This window comes from Pelodiscus sinensis, chromosome 3 (assembly GCF_052426305.1).
Source record: "Pelodiscus sinensis isolate ZL-2025 chromosome 3, ASM5242630v1, whole genome shotgun sequence".
NCBI lineage: Eukaryota > Metazoa > Chordata > Testudines > Trionychidae > Pelodiscus > Pelodiscus sinensis.
In genome coordinates this window covers 70,334,311-70,354,463 of record NC_143054.1, presented here as the reverse complement: position 1 = coordinate 70,354,463, position 20,153 = coordinate 70,334,311, and the positions used below count along the sequence as shown (strand labels likewise).

The following is a 20,153-nucleotide window of genomic DNA, read 5'->3' as shown; positions in this document are numbered from 1 at the left end:
CAGTCATGATTTTATAGACCTCTATCATATCCCCCCTTGGGCTATGTCTAGAGTACGGAGTTTCTGGTATCCTGGATAAACTCCGCCATGTCCAGGGAATGCGTTGCTCTTCTGACATTTTTTGCGGAAGAGCATATGCGCTCTTTTGGAAGCCCTGTCTTCCTTGTTTCATGAGGAAGAAAGGCTCTTCTGAAAGAGGAGGTTTTTCTGAAATTTGGCCCATTGCAGACTGGTCAGATTTCAGAAAAGCCTCTTCTGAAAAAAATTGGAAAAAGGTACGCAAATTATAAAGTGCAATTTGCGTACCTTTTTCTGAAAAAAGGGGCATCTAGCCTGTGTCTCCTCTTTTCTAAGCTGAAAACTCCAAGTCTTTTTAATCTCTCCTCATATGGCACTCATTCCAAACCCCTAATCATTTTTGTTGCCCTTTTCTTAACCTTTTCCAATGCCAATATATCTTATTTTAGATGAGGCAACGCAATATATTCAATATATTGGCATTGTACTATATTCATCCATGTGTCTGACAATTGTATTCTTTACTATAGTTTCAACTAATTTTCCCTGTACTGATGTTAGACTTACCCGTCTAATTGCCAGGATCACCTCTAGAGCCCTTTTTAAATATCGGCGTCACATTAGCCATCTTCCAATCATGAGGTACGGAAGCCAATTCAAAAGATAGGTTACAAACCACAGTTAATAGTTCCACAATTTCCCATTTGAGTTCTTTCAGAACTCTTGGGTGAATGCCATCTGGTTCCGGTGACTTGTTACTGCTAAGTTTATCAATTTGTTCCAAAACCTCCTCTAATTTGTCAGTTAATTTAGTTAAAACTTGGAACTAGATGAAAATGAGTGGGTTTATCATATGTTATTCAGCAGATATTTAAAGACCAAGTAGTATCTGCATATTGAAATCAAGGTTGTTTATTTCTATATTTTCTTAATTTAATAAAAATTCTTCTTTAACTCCCTTTTCTTTGATTTCTTTAAGAGTTGATTACAATACTCACTATGAATACATATTACAATACCGCAATTTACACTGAGATATGTTTTTGTTTACAAAATTAACCTTATCAACAGAATAATATCTTTTGATATTTTATCTGGTTAGATAGGATATAAAGAAACAAAGCAAGATTTACAAAAGCAGAAGTTAGAGCATGCCAGTGCACACAGATAATACCTAAAACAAAATTACAAACTTGTACTACTTGCTTGTGATTCCTCATCACTATCAGCATCCTTTCTTCCTTTCTTCTTGGTTTTCTTAATCCTGATTTCTCTGGCATTTCCACCTCCTCCTCCTCTTACACTTCCACTGCCCTCTGGTGGCAAATTATTTTGTTTAGGACACAGAAAAGCATCATGACTTAACATGACATTTTGTAATTATGGTAACAAATGAGGCCGAACTATCTGTCAAAGACGCTGGTGAAATAATCTTATCAACCTATCATGAATGACACTTGCAACATATATGCAGATTAATGAGTCTGATGTTTAAATAATATGAGAACAACAACATGCTGATTCACAACTTTTTTAGTTGTCACTTCATTATTAAAATAAACTGAACTTTCTAAAAATATGACTACTCTTATATCAATATCTATCTATCTACAATGTAAATAACATCAGTAAAATAACCACTCCCGTTAGATAACAAAACCAGATACCATTGCCCAACACAAGAACTTGATGGCTGAAAATAAGTTGTTTATTAATGCAGGTCAGCACTGCTGAACAACTGAACTACTCAAACAAGATTAAGTCTACTATTGCTTACGAAAAACATACTAAGACAGTATTCAATTGCTTGTGCCACTAAATTTGCTGGCTATGTCTTTGATATGAATTCCAAAGCCCCGCTCCTCAATCATGTCCTGGGACCACAATAGCGACAGCTGTGATACTTAAGATGTGGCTTATGAACAGCTAAATATTTGGGTAACCCTAGCACTTTGCAACTTTTTAGATGAAACAGGTTTATTTGAACTGAGACTGACCTAAGTTGAGCAGGAATCAATTCTTTAATTAACAGCACAATAAGCAGAAATGATAAAAATCTATTTAAAAAAAGCTATTTAATGATTTGCATCCTATCTTTCACACTGCTTATATTATTAAAAGTGCAACCAAGATATGATCTGTGAAAAGCACAAATAAAACAGCACGCATGCTATAATTTACTGACAACAAGATGAATAGAGTGAAAGCCTGATTAGAGAAACTATACCATGGCAGGTTTTTTAGTTGTTGTTTTTTTTAAAGAATGAACTTGCAAAAAAAACTACCATTGTTATTTTATTGTCTTTTTTCAGTTTCAGCACAAAAACACACCATGAGTATATTTTAGAATTTCATACATATAAAACTGTTCCCAATTAAGCATCTAAACAGGCAATAAGTGGCACCTGTCATTATTTCCAGTTTATAACATGATGGTATCTGGAACCTTAAATCATGATATGGATCATCTTGATGCATGCTACATAATGGCCAAAAAGAAAACACCACATCACGAAAACAGCTTTGCCAGGATGCAAGATATATTATGCATGTATGCATGTGACTATATTTATACACATGTAATTTATGTGCATGAGTAAGACACCAGCCAGGGTGGAAGGCTTTCTATTTATGACAGTTCATTAAAGTTCAAGCTCCTCTTTAACAACAATGCCCTAGAAAAATCTGCTGTCTCTTGTGGTGAAATAAGTTTGGTTTCCATGCCAACTCAGTGCTGGCCTCTTTAGAGTGGAAACTAATGTTCTATTTCAAGATTTGGTTATGCTGTATCTCAAATTAAGCTAAATATATCAGTGTTTTGATTCTGTTGCTTGCAAGAGAACACAACACTGTGAGACTGAAGCAGATTTCTTAATTGCTCTGTTAAACTTTTAGGACTTATTGCATTATATTTAGCTTAAAGTTTTTCAGTGATTAGTGAAAACTATACAATTTCAGAAGGATTTTATATATATTTACATGCTGGAGTAAATGGAGATTTATTGTAAACAACTTTATTGACAAATGGAGCTATGAGTTATGTATGCTTAGACCCAGTATGAATTTGGTCCAGAATATATTAAAAAAAACCACATTGTGAACCTTCAAATAGTTATCTGGTAGTAATAGAGAGCAGGCTACCAAATTATGCTTGGAGAATACTCTGTGACTTCAAAACTCATTCTGACTTCATCGGAAAGTATGACCACAAGCAGCTAGGTGCTCCTTTACAGAAATAGAAATAAATCCAAGTACCGTACCTATTGCTTTCTTCCTTCTTTCATCCTTTCTGTCTTTTTTATTAGCAGACACATTTTCTAAAATAGAAGCCTGTTTCAGGTCCTCTTCGGTGACTAAATTAACAGGATTATTTTTCATTTCCTGGAATGAAGATAATTCGTTTAATTTAAAAATACAAATGAAGGTTGTGACTAATAAAGCACCATTCCTGCAGTATAGACATTTTAAAAAAAATACTGTCTTAAACACAGTACGTTCTAAATGCAGCACAGGAAAAAGACACTTATTTTCCTCTTTCAAACCCAACATTCTGTCCTGATAGCTGCATGTGATAAAGTTGGTCAAGAAATAACTGAACTGTAAAACAAATCTAGTAAAATAATTACCTTAATTTTACAGTAATGAATTCAGTCAAGAAACTAAAAGACAGTGCTTTGTCTCAAATATTGTCATGAATCCTGAAGTTTAAATAGGTTTTAAATATGTCACCTGCAATTACTGAAATAGATTGGGAAGAATTACAGCACTGCATTTTGTAACCTAAGACTATTAATACCATAATTATATTCCAAAACATAATTCTCCAAAGAATATGGTGTTCATGGGCCCCTCGTCACCATATATTTGTATGTGCATTCTACTGAATTTAAGGGAACTGTACATAAGAATATCTTAAATAAACAAGGCCCAAAATATGAGTAAGTTTAGGCTGTTCTTGATCTCTTTGTATTTGCCTGACAGGCCAGGTCAGTACTTCATGAAAAAACCATGAGATTATTCTGTCTCCCTAATCCTTGATTTCTCTTTTTTTGTGGTTACAAAATGGATTGGGAAATTGGGCCCCTAAACTCTTTCAGTTCACTGTGATAAGACTAGGGATCTGATACTGCTTGGCACCAGCTGTGCTAAGCTTTGCTATGAGAGATACTGGTGAAAGCAGACAGCCATCCAAGGAACTGAGGGCAGGTCAGATAAACAAGAAGCCATCTGCTGGGAGGGCTCCCAGCAGTTAGAGACTAGTGGGGGTTGTGGGGTAAGTGCTGATGCGCCAGAGAAACTGGGACACAGACTCTTTTACTCAGACAGATTTAAGAATACAGGGACAGTCCTGGATAAAACACTTCCAGATTCCTGATCTGATTTACTCTTGCTTTCCTGTATGTGATTAAAATTGCATATGGAAAAATAAAAGCTCACACAGGCAAAACTGAGAATAAGCATACTTTCTAAAAACCAGCAAGTAAATAGCATAAGCAAATACAAGTTTTTCAAAAAATGCAATTTTTTATTAAACAAACCAGAATGCTAAAATGACATGGCAAAAAGTAACTTAAAATGTTCTCTATTATTGTATGACTTACTTGGAAATGTCCCAGACAAATTATTCCCTAAAATAGCCTTGGTCAACACCTTTTGATTTCCCTGATCTCACCTACATTCCTTGTTCAACTAGTTTATTATCTGGTGTGCATGGCAATATTTCACAACTTTGTTGTAGTAAAACAAGTTAATTACTGACTCTCAAATTTTGTGAAATTGTGAACATAATTTTCAGATTCTTCTTGAATTTCCTCAACTTATTAACCCTGAACACATTTATAAACCATATTTCAATAACAACTAAAACAGGGCCTGATGCTGATCCCACACACATAGGCTGTGTCTAGACTGCATCCCTTTTCCGTAAAAGGGATGCAAATTAGACACATCACAATTGCAAATGAAGCAGGGATTTAAATCCCCCCCGCTTCATTTGCATAAATATGGCTGCCGCTTTTTTCCGGCTCGGAGCTTTGCCGGAAAAAAGCACCAGTCTAGACGCAGATCTTTCGGAAAATAAAGCCTTTTCCGAAAGATCCCTTATTCCTCCAGAGGATCTTTCGGAAAAGGCTTTATTTTCCGAAAGATCACGTCAATACTGGCGCTTTTTTCCGGCAAAGCTCCGAGCCGGAAAAAAGCGGCAGCCATGTTTACGCTAAATCCCCGCTTCATTTGCAATTGTGATGTGTCTAATTTGCATCCCTTTTACGGAAAAGAGGTAGGTGACATCAAAATAAGGCTATGGATGTAAAACATGCTGAAATATATAGTGCACCTGTATGTTTGAGGTCTATGGATTGATCTGATAGAATCTTTTAATCAGAGTCAGTTACAGATCTTTTAACTCACCCTTAGAAAGAGTTCAATAATGAATGATAATTTTACTCTTATCTAGTGCATTACAAACATTATGTGGTCAGGATCTGAGAACTGGTAATGTAAAAATGGAACTTTATATGCTGGAGGAAATCTCAGCAATTGATTCTTAATAATATCACTTAAATTTGCCCCTTCAGGGACTTGAGGAGATCTGCACAGATGCATGCAATACCACATCCTATTCCTAAAATAATTTTTCCTTGTGTAAATACTCCAGAAAATATCAAACCCTAAGAATCTGATGAGGCCATTTTTACAGGAATAAGTTTTCAAACCAAAATTACAATACAAAGGATAAAAATTACAACTAAATTCAAATATGATTAGAAACAAAACACACATACACATCCAGATATACTTGAGAGCATACCTTTTCGGCTTTATGGTGCATTAAATCACTGAACAGATCAGTACAACTGTTTATAAATTTCTCACTGACTACAATAGTGTCACTAAAGATTACAGTCGGCAATTGTTTGTTGAAAGATCTCATCACTTGCTGAAGCAAAATTCCAGCATCTTCTATGGATAATGAACTAGGTAGAAGAGTCTAAGATTTAAAAAAATACCAAAATCATGTATATATACACACTGCACAAAATATTACTTTATGAAGCCACTTTTACATGTACCAAGAGGTCCTACAACATCTGGTAGCTGTTTAAAATATACTCCTTTACATCTGAGCTAGATGTGTCCTCATATTTTAAATGAAATTTTAATCTTGAAAGATCCCAAAGGAATACAGGAACACTAATTAATTTCACCCAGCAATGATATACAGCTGCCTCTAGAAAGGAAGATGGCAACTGCTTAAAAATGCAGCCCAACAGACTAGGCTAGAAAATAAGGCAGCATATTATTGCTAAAATTAGAATTTAGCTAAACACAATATTCAACATCCTCCTATTTTGATCAAGAGTGTAACAGTCAGTCTGTTTTAAATATCATCTGACAAATGGTACCTCTAGAAGTAAAATGTTCCCTAACACAATGACTCTCTACTGATTCAGGGAATGAGTTTGCCATAGATGTCTACCAACAAAGCCCAATTCAGCTTCAGACAAGTTTAAAGTGGGGAACCAGCAGACATGTGTTTCACTCATTACTAGGTCTAAGTAAACTGAAAATTCTGCTTTAAAACAACATTACTTGATGACATCCAACAAAAAAGGGAAGAAATACAGCCCACTGGAAAAAAAAAAGCATACCGCTATATCCACCCATGTTCCAGAGCTGATAGCTTCATCTACTGAAGCCTCCACCTGATCCACAATTTCCTGACCAACACAGGCTGCTTTCAGAAATAAAAGCTTTGTGGACTTGTATCTTTTCTTTATGTAGTTCACAGGGTCTGGGATGCCAAGTCTGGACAATGCATCAAATTCTATAAAATTATAAAAAGTTTGTTAAGTTTTATCCATTCATTGGGCCTGGAGAAATCAAAATTTCCAAGTACAAATACACTCACTGGGAAGACATTAAAATTCTTGAAGAGATAATGGTGCCTCATGAAAAAAACATAGTATTGAGAAACCATTTCACTGATTGCATGTCCATGAACTCCAGTAATATTATTTCAAACTTTATTTCTTACATGTAAGAAGAGGATCTGAAAAATTTAACCTAAATGTAATTAGCACATAGGCTAAAATACCCATGCTGCCACAATTCATGCAATTTAAAGAAATAAATACTAGTCAGTTTTCATTTTGCAGCTTCTTTTTCAAGCTGCACCAGAGGCATTGGGGATGATCATTCCGCAGATCTATATACATTGGTATACACATGATCCACAACCAGAATGTCATCTTCACAATCATATGGATTTCTTTAATGCAAGCTTAGGTTCTGAAAAAAAGATGGTACCCCCCTAGGAAAGCTTCCTATTTATTCACCATAAGCAACACATTGAATGGATTTTTCAAACACTGACACTTGCATGAAAAAGAGTGTTTCTTTTTTAAAATCTCATTCGCATTTGCAGTTTATCTCTTACCAGAAATCATAATTGTCTGTGAAATTATATTCACCTCCATAGCAATCCATTGTGATGCCACAGAGTATTAGGACTTCTGATAAGAACTAGGAAGATATTCAGATTCCAAGGCCAGAAGGAATCTCTGTGATATTTAAAAGTCAGTTAGGTGCCTGAATACCTTTCCTGATCTAGCTCCAAGTCCCTACCATCAGTTGGGCTTATGACATCTACTATTAAAGGGTCTAGCACACTGTGCAACAGATGTTTTCAGTGCGATACATATAAAGTAATGGAATTATAAATAAGGATATCCTATAAATTTATCTGTTGGCATCTAAAACACTCAATGTTCTTTCATCATTAAAGTAATATGCAGGACTTCATCTCAACAATGCCATCTACGTGAACAAATACAAACACAGCACAGCTTGCAAATTTAGGGACTGCGATTACGCAGTTACATATGCATGCATTTTGGAAAGCAGTAACAAGCCTTTACTAATGAAAGCACTTCAATTATTCTTATAAGACTCAGTCAGAGACACTGGAATCAGTAGGGCTCTTTTAGTTACCTAGATCAATTTCCAAAAAAGACCTTTTATTCATAAAGAATGAAGATCAGTTACCTAGGTAACTGTTTTGCTTGAAAAAGGAGTCCACCCAGTTGCTCTGTGTTCTGGCATAGATGTCTGGAACAAACACAGCCTTATCCTGTCTCCCACCAACCACTGTGCCTTTTAGACGTCCACTGTTAACAAGTTCTTCTAACACAGCTGAAAGAATAAAACAAATGAAGCAACAGTTCCAGTAAAATATATTCAGCAAAAAATTAGGAATTATTTTTCCTTCTTTCTTCTTGTAATTCCTCCTTTTTTTTCTACCCATTGCTAACCAAAATAAACCAAAATAAACTAACAGTAACTGTTTTAATGAAGTGATTCTGAGCTCCCACAGTTTTATATGCTTCTGATAATTTCCTGAAATGCCTAGAAAGTTGGTCATAATGCTGATCTTTAGCCAGCAAATAAAATGCATGATGAAGTTAATTTGTTAATTTTCCCTTTGGATAGGTGTTAAATCGTCAGAACCAAAGTTGAAATAGTTCTGATCTTAACATTTTAAAATCATGGCAAGATTGGATACCTATAAGCCAGATGCAAGAGCCTGTATCCCTGCTGGTGACTACAGTTGATCTTCAAAACTTCTAAGTTTAATTAACCCCTTGACACCAAGAATCAGCAACACATTCATATGCAGCAATCCACTAATATGAATATACACTGCAAGCAAAAGACATATTGGCAATCACTAGTACTAAATTATTAAGGACATCTTAACACACATACTACACTTGAACTTCTTTAATCTGGCAACCCTGGAAACCTGGATATACCAGATTAAACATTTTGCCGGACCACACAGGGCACTCAGGGTCTGGGCATGAGGACATTAAGGGTGGGACCCTTATCTGGTGCTCTGTTCCTGTTGAGCCACATGTGTGTTCCCCACTCACTGTTACTGGTGCAGTGAGGAAAAGCCACAGAGGAAGCACATTGCTGTGCTGCTGTTCCCCCAGCCAGTGAGATGGGGAGCAGCAGAGCTGCTTCCTCCTCTATACAACAGGTGTTCCTGGGTTAGAAACACCTGGGCTGTGTCTACATTGGCACTCTTTTCCGGAAAAGGGATGCTAATGAGACAAGTTGGAATTGCAAATGCCGCAAGGGATTTAAATATCCCCCGCGGCATTTGCATGAACATGGCTGCCGCTTTTTTCCAGCTCGGGATTTTAAGAGGAATAAGGGATCTTCCGGAAAAGGCTTTATTTTCCAAAAGATCCCGTCTAGACTGGCGCTTTTCTCCGGCAAAGCCCCGAGCCGGAAAAAAGCGGCAGCCATGTTCATGCAAATGCCGCGGGGGATATTTAAATCCCCCGCGGCATTTGCAATTCTGACTTGTCTCATTAGTATCCCTTTTCTGGAAAAGGGTGCCAATGTAGACACAGCCCTGGAGAATAGAGGTTCAAGTGTATTTTCAATTTATTCCAGTTGCATGCAAGGTTCACCATCCCATAATCCTCCTGTGTTTTTACATGCCATTGCTTATATTAAAAAAAACAACAACCCTATAAATGAGGGAGGCACCAGGCTCTACGTTTTTTTATGATTTTATGGATTTTTCCATAGGTTTTAGTTTATAGAACATGTTGAGTTCTACTTCATTAAAAGGCAAAGTAGCCATGCATTTATCCTGGAATAAAATACAACATGGTAATACCTAACACAGAACCTCCTTAACTGGTTAACAAGAATGGAAACAGAAAGCAAGGGGAACACAACTGGATAGTAACACATGGAGACCCTTCCTTATGGCAAGCATCCATTGAATTTAAGTGATTATTAGGGAATTTGTGACTGGAGCACTAACAGAAACAGACCGGAGAACAAACAAGTGATAAATTGCTTTCCCCCTTCTCTCACAAAAAGGATAAAGAAGTGATGTGTATCATCCCCAGGACTCAACTAGAAAAAAAAAAAGAGGGGGCAGGGACACACTATAGGATCTTCTTTTAGAAAGTTATCATCATGCAAGTACTCATGGTGTGCTTAGAATTATCACAACAGTACAAGGTACATGAGAGTGGATATACTAGCTACCTTTCTCAGGATGGAACAATAAAATATTTTATGGCAGAGTTACACACAGATGTATTTCCCAGCACATCCTGAAGAAAAGACACAGAGAGAGTGCAGGAAATGCCTTACAAGTCTGGCACCCTGCATCAGGATGTTTCTCTCTCTGGATCCCTGGACTCTGGAGTATATGGAACGTGGTTGCGAATGAAAAGGTTGGGAGGTACTCTGTGGCTGTGGCTTTGGAAGATGCCCAACAATTAGGCTCTGGACTGTGGGGTGCCCCTTGGTAGGACTATGGGGGATAGGAGAGGTGGATGTCTTTACTAGGGGGCACCCTGCAGCAGGGCTCGGAGGACAGAGGGTGCAGCAGAATGGGCTGGGGGGCTGCCTGTGGCTGGGTTCTGGGCTGGAGATTGCCCTGTGGCTGGGCTCTGAAGGGGTAGGAGATGCAACTTTCTGAGCTGGGGCGCATGCCACAGCAGGGCTTTGAGGGTATAGGAGGCACAAGTGTCTGAGCTAGGGGAAACCTGCAGTTCTGGTGTTTGGGAATATGGGTGGTACAGCGTGCTCTGGTGCTAGTGGGGCATCCTATGGCTCAGTTCTGGTCTGGAGGTTGCCCTACAGCTGGGCTCTGGGTGGGTGGGAGATGTGGGTGTCTGAGCTAGGGGGCACCCCACGGCAAGGCTTTGTTGATAGGGGTACAGTTAGCCATGTAGAATGAAAGAAGAAAGGGAACATGGGGACATTAATAGAATTAAGTCATGTGAGGCCCTGAGGCCAAGAAAAGGAGATTATCTTTAATATAAGAAGATACAGAAGCCAGCAAATAGAGATAGCAGGACACGGTCAGTCCACAAACAAGACAGGTGATATCTGAGGTAGCATTTTGTACAGAATAGAGCAGAGATGAGAGCTGGATAGTCAAAGAGGAGCTGCAATAGTTGATGTGAGAACTAATCAGGGACTATTCAAGGAAATCTTCATGGGTCATAATTTTGTGAGGCTTTATTTAAACAAAAGAAAATATACACAAAGAAGAGTGTGATTTATCTCCCAGCTTATTAAGACCTCTAGTTATAGGATAACAAAAATTCTGCCTCTTATCTCAGAATAAAGTCAATAAATAAAAATCCTGTGCAGTTAATGTCATTCGGCTATGTGAAATCTGAGTCTTTATGTACTCCATTGTTAAGTCTACTAGTAGTTGAGAGCACTTAATGAAATATGACAAAAGTAAACACTAATAGTTTTATTTGAAATAATTTTAATTCCAACAATAAAGAATTTAGAATCAAAAACTGAAAGAAACTCACAGTAAAGAAGTTGTTCCTGAAATCCATACCGAGTGATCAAGTTAGTGACAGAAGTAGGCCTATAAAGAATAAAAAGGAAAAAAAACATTAAAAGGTCTGAAGACTCTCAAATTGAAGTAGAATCTACAAACAAGATAAGTACCTGTGGATTCTTTTTTCCCCTCAAAAAAGATATTGTCTGCAACACTGATGAAGCGAATTAGCCAGACAGTTACTGCCAGGTTTAAACAATTTAGGAAGCTTATAAATTCATATTGGTTTAAAACTATATCAGAACTAAACTAATATAAATATCATACAATATAAATAATATAATATAAATATAATAAAAACAAACACACTTAAAGTTCTACTAACTTAAGTTCCTGCTCAAGAGAGAGCCTTAAGATACATTTCTGAAAAATGAAGCTTAGCTGGTGGGTATCAATCTATAATTAAGTCAACAAGGGGGACATTTTCCAGAAAAATTAAGAATTCACAGTGAATTCATGACCAGTTTCAGCATAGCTTTAGCCAATTTTTCAAAATATTTCCCCATTGTAATTTAGCTCAACTTAGCTAACTAGTCTTCCCTTTTCTAGGAATAAGCCTTTTATCCTGCTCACATTATATGTTGCTCCAAAAAAGTACAAAAAATTCTCTCATAGTAAATGAATTGTAATGGAAAAAGTCTCATATACATGTCTTTACTTTCTTTTTTCTATATTACAAATAAATCAGATGCATAAATAATGCAGGAAAACACATTTCTACATACAGATATGGCTTACCAAGTAATGGCACTGAACAGACCGCGAATGCGTGCCCGATGCCGGGCTACAAATGCTTCTGTAAAAATCACTCCTTTGTTGTCCTGATCTAGCCGGCCATGGATAATCCTACCCAGACGGGGGGACAATGCCTGTGATCAGAAGTCATGAGAAATATTGGGTCAAAAGTTTTCAGTTATTCAGTAAAAAAAGAAAATATATTTGTACTGGAGATTACAAAAGTTAATTGGTCTAAATAATCAACACATTCAGAAATAAGAATGCATTTAAAATGGCAATAATTGTTGAAGAATATTGAGAGTATGCTATAAAATGCACACACAAAGATTGTGTGAGATCGTGTTATTTTTACCCAACTGGTAGCTTTCTTAATACATACATAGAATAACCTGAACTATTTAATAACTATTCCTTCTCCCACACACATTACAATCGTTATAGGTGAATGAAGACTGTACACATTGTGAAAGAAACCCATTTGATCTGGGATTTCTGGGGCTCCCCATTCAAGTTAAATCCTTTGTGTCTGTGTCAAAGGAAGTCCCTGGCCCACACTTCCCAGATGTCAAAGTAGAAGTTAGCAGCAAGAAAAAACAAAAACCCTTGGATAAAAGAAAAAAGGATTTGCGTTCTAATTAGTAAGTTAAAATATTCAGATTATCTGGGACAAAAAAAGAAACTACATCTGTAAATATTCTCTACAAAGTGTTTAGATGACCAAGCCAGATGCATTAAAGCCAGAAGGGACCGTTATGATCATCCAGTCTGACTTACTGCATAACACATATCATAGGATTTCCTTTTCAATGAGAAAAGCTTTTACCTTCCTTCCTCCCCCTTCCCACCCCCCCGCATTCCCCTTCTGTTCTGCAATGTGATTTGTCCTTTTCATATTTGTTCATTTTTTTTAAATTGTATCCTTTGGTATATATGGTTGTGACTACTTTCTTCCACTATTTGATCTGAGGAAGTGGGTCTGGCCCACGAAAGCTCATCATCTAATAAACCATCTTGTTAGTCTTTAAAGTGCTACATTGTCCTGCATTTTGTTCAAAGGGAAGCCTCTGTTGGAAAAACATCCAGTCTGGATTTAAAAATTTCCGTTGATAGAGGCTCTACTGTACAACTGTTGTTAAGTTGTTCCAATGCTGAATTACTCTCACTGTTAAAAAGTGGATGTTTCTATTTAGTTCAAATTGGTCTAGATTCAACTTTCAGCCACTTTTCTCCTCTAGAGTGAAGAGTACTCCTATTATCAAATTTCTATTCTTCATGTTGGTATTTAGACTATGATCAAGTTCAGCCTTCTCTTTGATAAGATAACTAGCCTGCACTAGGGAAGTTAAATATCAGTTAATTGAATACTCGATTAACCTTATGAATTTTATCAGTCGACTATTCTATATCCCCAAGCAGCCCTGTCGGGGGGAGGGGTCTGAGCTCCCAGACCCAGTATAAACCGGAACTGAGCCAGTCTGCCTACCCACCTGGCTCCTAATACACTCTAAACACAGAACCACAGTGGAGCTAGATCCAGAACCCAGTTCAAGCCGGGACTGAGCTGGGCTGTTGGCCAGCCTGCTAAAAAATTTCCTGGCAAGGGGTGGGGGGAATGCGTGTAGTCTATAGCATTAACTTATAAGCTTTTACTTATCAGTTAATCAACTATACTATGACATCCCTCGCTTGCACCCACTGAGTCTTTCACTTTAAGGCAGTTTTCAAATCCTTAGTCCCATTTTCAGAGTATAGTTGTTCCTTTTTCCGAAAGAATCATAATGGCTAAGAGGAAACCTAGCTCATTTAAGGTACTGGAATTCTGTACTGGCAAATTTTAAGCTAAATCAGTTCATAGCCACTAAAATGCAAACCTAGGGTTTTAATACCGACCTTCTTAGGACTACGCAAGACTTCATATAACTATCCTTGGAATAATACAGCTGCTCTAAGAGGGAAATATTTCTTCAAATCAGAATTAATCATTTCTATATGAAAGTGTAGATAGCATGAAGTAACCTGTATCAAGAAGTCTCCTGGAAGGTCGTATGTCTTGCAGAGTTCAGATACTGTCACCTGGCCAGTCTCCTGTAGTTTATCGTTTATCTCTTCTGCTAATTGGTCTAGGTAACTCCTTATGTAAAATCAGGAAGAAAAATATTAGTGTCATGTTCCAAATTTGTATCTCTTTATGTATCACTATCCTACCTCAGTATTAATGTATTTGTTCAGAGTTAACGTATTTCCAGTGTATGCATACACACATTGGAACTTATAGGCTGGACCTCCCTTGTCCGGCACCATCGAGACCTGACCGGTACCAAACAAGAGAATTTGCTGTAAAAGGGGAGGTCTGCCATCAGCCCTAAAACCCAGACTGCCATCAGGCTGCCCCAGCATGCACCATGCCTCACCCTCCACCCCAAACTGCTGGGCTACTTGGCCAGCTGCTGCCGGCTCCCTGAGCAGCACGGGCTCCAGCTCCTGCCATGTTTTCCCAGGAGCTGCCATAGGGTTCCGGTCCCAGCTCCGGGGGGCTGCTGTGGGGGCTCTGGCCCCACATTTCAGGAGGCTGCCAAGGGACTCCGGCCCCAGCCCCGCATTCCCACGGGCTGCTGCGGAGCTTTGCCCGATGCCAAGAAAGGCTGCCCAGGGACTCCGGCCCTGGTACCGGGCTGCTTCAGGCTGCCACGGTGCTCTGGCTCAGTCCCACATTCTTAGGGGCAGCCATGGGGCTCCAATCCCAGCCCCATGCTCCAGGAGGCTGGTGCGCGGGCTCTGGCCCCATACTCCTGGGGATTGTCAGGAGACTCTAGACCCATGCATCTGTGTGGTTGCCAAGGGACTCCAGTCCTGGCTCCGCACTGCTGCTGGCTCCAGGGGCTCCAGCCCTAGCTCAGACCCTGTTTCCCCCCCAGCCCTGGCTATTTATCCTGCCCTTAGGCTCCTAGGCTCTCTGGTCTAGGAGCATCCATGATCCAATGTTGCCAGACCAGAGAATGTTGAGTTTTAGAGGTACAACCTGTACTGTAAAACAGAGATAGGATATTGAAATTCAGTACACGTATTAAAGGGAAAATGTATTTTTAATATTCTTCTAATCAACCCACTAGCCTGTAACCTGTTCATTTGTTTCCTTATATGGAACAATAAGTAATAACTTCCCACCCCCTCATTCAAACACACACATTTTTTCCTCTCAACAGGAACTGAATATTGACTTTTATGGGAAATGAAGGTGCTCATCGTGTCACAGGGGTTAGCACATGAATGTCTATTCTCTGCCCCAAGAATAAACTCTAAAGCATAATTAACAAAGGAAGACTAAAGTTATATTGCACCCGAACATCTAAAGTCATATCTCTGGACCCTGTACAAATTTCTCCTAAAGATACTCACTCATTTATAAGCTGTCCTAGCACCAGCTGAATAGTTCTATCTGATTTAACAATGTCATTAGCTCGGCTTTCAATATGGACCAGGTCTACATTTATTATCTGGAAAAAAAATAAATCCATCAGTCCCTTACATTCAAATTAATTTTCAGATATTAAGATTTTATATATTTTCCAAAGGATATCTGCTTTTGATTTGCTCTATCATTTTTAGATAGATTAGATAGACAGGCAGGCAATAAGTAAGTCTGTAGCTTGGAACAGAAGCATTTGTACTTTAAAAAAGAATCTCTTGCAATTACATGGTTAAAAGGGCCCTAGAAAATTAAGATTTCTGTAAAGCTCTGAAGAGAAACTACTCATTTTCTTATAGAAAGTTTTCTGATGTCATAGTTACAGAAGCTTACTGGGGGATAGTGGAGACAAGAGATTAATGAATGAAGAGAAAGGACCTAAAGAGACATACAAAGTTTATTATATTTCACTGAATGACCCTGTAGCTCTAAATTTTAACAGACAGACATTTCTTATCCACTTGTACTTGTCAGTTTAAGAAAGCAGAGAGAGTCAAATAATCAAAAAAGCATTGCTTCTTTTGAGGGGCAATTTGAAAGTGTGCCACGGTAGTACAGATTACAGTAATATTATGTCAAAATCAACATAAACATGAATACAGGCAGTCCCCGACTTACGCGGATCCGACTTATGTCAGATCCGCACTTACGAACAGGGCTTTCTCGCCCCGGAGGTCGAGGTAGCGGATTGCTACCTGCGAGCTCCGTGGCGAGAAAGCCCCGTTCGTAAGCTGCTCCGGTGCCCCTGGTCTGCTGGGGACCGTCCCCAGCAGACCACAGGCACCGGGTCTCATACGGCAGCAGCGGCAGTTCCCGCGCTTCTGAGGCTTTGCTCTGGCAAAGCCTCAGAAGCGCGGGAACCCGCCCGCTGCTGCCGCTTGGGTCCCGGTGCCTGTGGTCTGCTGGGGACGGTCCCCAGCAGACCAGGGGCACCGGGACTGAAGCTGCAGCCGTGGGGGGGAGGGGTCCCGCGCCTCTGAGACTTTGCCAGAGCAAAGCCTCAGAGGCGCGGCACCCCGCTGCCGCTGCTGCTCTGCTCCCCGTGTCCCTGGTCTGCTGGGGGAGGGGGGGAGCGGATAGTGTGGCCCCCCCCCCAGCAGACCAGGCTTTTGTTTTGGACCCTGGAGCAGAGCAGCTGGGGCGCTGCGGATTGGTCCTGCAGCACCCGCTCTGGGCACTACTGGACCAACCCGGCAGCATCCCAGCTGCTCTGCCCCAGGTCCTGATTCAGCTGCTGCTGGTCAGTTTCAGCAGTGGCTGAATCAGGACGCCTGGGGCAGAGCAGCTGGGGTGCTGCTGGGTTGGTCCAATAGCGCCGAGGGGTGCTACTGGAGCAACCCAGCAGCACCCCAGTTGCTCTGCCCCAGGCGTCCCCAAGTCAGCCGCTGCTGAAACTGGAATCAGCGCTCATCAGTTTCAGCAGCAGCTGACTTGGGGAAGCTTGGGGTTCTTAAGTTGAATCTGTATGTAAGTCAGAACTGGCGGTCAGTTTCAGCAGCAGCTGAATCTGGACGCCAGTTCCGACTTACATACAGATTCAACTTAAGAACAAACCTACAGTCCTTATCTCGTACGTAACCCGGGGACTGCCTGTACAACATTTGTGAAGCAATATACAAAAGGATGAAGTAGTCAATGTTAGTGAAATTAAGTGCCACCAATTTTGGAACTGCTGCTATACAGCACGTCAGTGTCAGCATAACAACTTACTTAGAGACTAACTAAAGCTGTATAAAAGGAAAAACAGAAACAAAGTATACATAATTTTTATTAAAAAAAATTACCTGTTGTAAGTCAACAATGTTTACTCGACCTTTGAAAAAAATACAAATACGAATTCAGTACATAAAATAGCCTTGAACGGGTTTATAATATAGAACAACCAATCAATATTATTTAGTGATCATAAGACGTATCATAGTGATAATATTTAAAACTGATATCTGTTTAACCACACACTTGGAGGCACAGTTCCTTATGACACCCTAGTCTATGTCCTTAAATACAATGTTAACACAGAATCTCTACAAGTTAAAGAATTTGTTGAGAGATTTTTTTCTCGTTTACCTCTGTGCTGAAATTGTCAGGTATGGCACTAACAAAATATAAAGAAATGGATACATACCCTATATGCACTAACTGTGGCTCTTCAAGATGTGTGTCCATATAGATGCTCCACTTTCGGGTGCACTTGCAACCACTGCACCTTTGATCAGCAATTTTTCATAGCAGAATCCATTTGGGCCGCAGATGCATGTTGCTCAGGCTCATGACTCTCAATGTTGCTATATAGAATGGTGCAGACTAACCTTTATGAAACCTTATGACAGAGGGGAAGGAGACCAGGAACACAAACCTCAAAGAGCCAAAGTTACTGCACAGGATGAATAACCATTTTTTTTTCCAAGTAATGTCCCTATGGATGCTCCACTCAAAAGAGAACTGCTTGGTGGTCGACTAAAGGATGAGGGAACTTCAGAATCTAGTCCAGTATGGAAGAAAATATAGCTAAGACAAACATTTATCAGAAGAAGAATCACAAGTTATTATGGCAAATGATGCATAGAAGTCCTCGTTGAGCCTTAATGTATTCTAATGATAGGAAATGTCTTCATAGATTGAGGAAGTGTACATAGATTTTTGTAGAATGAGCTCATATATCAGCAGGTGTTTTGAGGTTGAGATGGCTAGCAGAATACAATCACTTATCCATGCAGAGCGCCTCTGTTTACAGTGTGCAGCTCCTTTTGTTCAGTCTGTAGTCAAGACAAAATCTGGAATTCTTCCTGAGAGGTTTAATCCCACGTAGGTAGAAGGTAAGAACCCCCCTGACATCAAGCATGGAATAATGCCTCCTCCTTATTCTGGTGAGGTTCAGGGTGGAAGATGGACAGGCAAATGAGCAGCTCCGGCTCTGCAGGAGTGGGGCCAGCAGGGGCTTCTGCCCCATTCCCAGGGAGCTAGCTACAGAGCCTGATGCGATGACTCCCCAGGAGGGGGATCTGCAGCCCCTGCCATCTCCTGCTCCCAGAGAAGTGGCTTCACTTTGGCAGCGGAGACAGCTCCCAGGGACGTGGCTTTACTGCGACCTCTGAAGTATAAAGCTTATTTAACCTTTATACTGCAAAGCCCAGTGTATGTAACAATGTAACTGCTAAAATTTTTAGTGGTTACATGGTTAACTTTTTAACTGACTTTTTACATCCTTATTCTGTAGCACACAGGGGTAGAAGAGTGTCTTGCGAACAGGAGCAGCTAACAGGGAGTTTGGAGAGAGAGTTTAGAGGGGGAGGTTAGAGGGCACTAGTGACTTCTGACCTTCTTTAAACATAACTTTTATAATCTATATTCCAGACATTTAATAAGCCCAGTTTAGACTTAAACTTATTCATAGGAAAAATGGAGACAGAAGCCCAGCAGCAGAGTGGGGGCTATCCTGTTTATTGCGTCAAGTGTCACATGTATGATTACCTGCCCCGTGGGCGGGTGGCATATGTGTGCACCCGTTGCAAGGAGCTCCTGACCCTCAGAGACTGAGTTCGGGCTTTGGAGGCCAGAGTGGCTGAACTGGAGGAGCTAAGAGAGAGAGAGCTACGCTGATGAGACTTTCCGGGACACTGTAGTACTGTCTCACCTCCAGTCTGAGAGCCCCAGTGGTACAGCTAGTACAGGAACCCACAAGGGGAGAGGCAATTCTTGATTTAGTCCTGAGTGGAGCGCAGGATCAGGTCCAGGAGATAACCGTTACAGGACTGCTTGGGAATAGTGACCATAATATAACAACATTTAACATTCCTGTGGTGGAAAGAACACCTCAGCAGTCCAGCACTCTGGCATTTAATTTAAAAAAGGGGAATTACACAAAAATGAGGAGGTTAGTTAAACGGAAATTAAAAGGCACAATGACTAGAACCAAATCCCTGCAAGCTGCATGGAAACTTTTTAAAGACATCATAATAGAGGCCCAACTTAAATGTATACCCCAAATTAAAAAACATAGCAAGAGACCTAAAAAAGAGTCATTGTGGCTTAACCACCATGTAAAAGAAGCAGTGAGGGACAAAAAGGTATCTTTTAAGAAGTTCAAGTCCAATCCTAGTGAGATAAATAGAAAGGAACATAAACACTGTCAAATCAAGTGTAAAAATGTAATAAGAAAAGCAAAAAGAGATTTTGAGGAACAGCTAGCCAAAAACTCACAAAGAAATAACAAAGTGTTTTTTAAGTAGATTAGAAGCAGGAAGCCTGCTAAAAAAACCTGTGGGTCCCCTAGACAATCGAGATATAAAAGGAGCAATCAAGGATGATAAAGCCATTGCGGATAAACTAAATAATTTCTTTGCTTCAGTCTTCACGGCTGAGGATGTTGGGGAGATTCCCAAATCTGCACCGTCCTTTGTGGGTGATGAATCTGAGGAACTGTCCCTGATTGAAGTGTCATTAGAGGAGGTTTTGGAACAAATAGAAAAACTTAATGTTAACAAATCTCCGGGACCGGATGGCATTCATCCAAGGGTTCTAAAAGAACTCAAA

General features: G+C 39.7%; 1 protein-coding gene across 2 annotated transcripts in view; it reads right to left on the bottom strand.

Moving 5' to 3' along the window:
• The window catches only part of UFL1 (UFM1 specific ligase 1), a 39,453-nt gene that overhangs the window by 9,490 nt on the left and 9,810 nt on the right, over positions 1-20,153 (bottom strand). The window contains exons 3-12 of one of the 2 annotated variants that reach the window (XM_075923904.2): positions 17,405-17,433; positions 15,551-15,648; positions 14,171-14,285; positions 12,155-12,285; positions 11,385-11,443; positions 8,065-8,211; positions 6,669-6,844; positions 5,828-6,007; positions 3,279-3,399; positions 1,212-1,334 (exon numbers count right to left, since the gene is read on the bottom strand). In XM_075923904.2, the coding sequence (XP_075780019.2) occupies positions 1,212-1,334; positions 3,279-3,399; positions 5,828-6,007; positions 6,669-6,844; positions 8,065-8,211; positions 11,385-11,443; positions 12,155-12,285; positions 14,171-14,285; positions 15,551-15,648; positions 17,405-17,433 (1,179 nt within the window). The remainder of the gene's footprint in view (positions 1-1,211; positions 1,335-3,278; positions 3,400-5,827; positions 6,008-6,668; positions 6,845-8,064; positions 8,212-11,384; positions 11,444-12,154; positions 12,286-14,170; positions 14,286-15,550; positions 15,649-17,404; positions 17,434-20,153) is intronic. The other variant, XM_075923905.2, reaches the window with a different exon arrangement.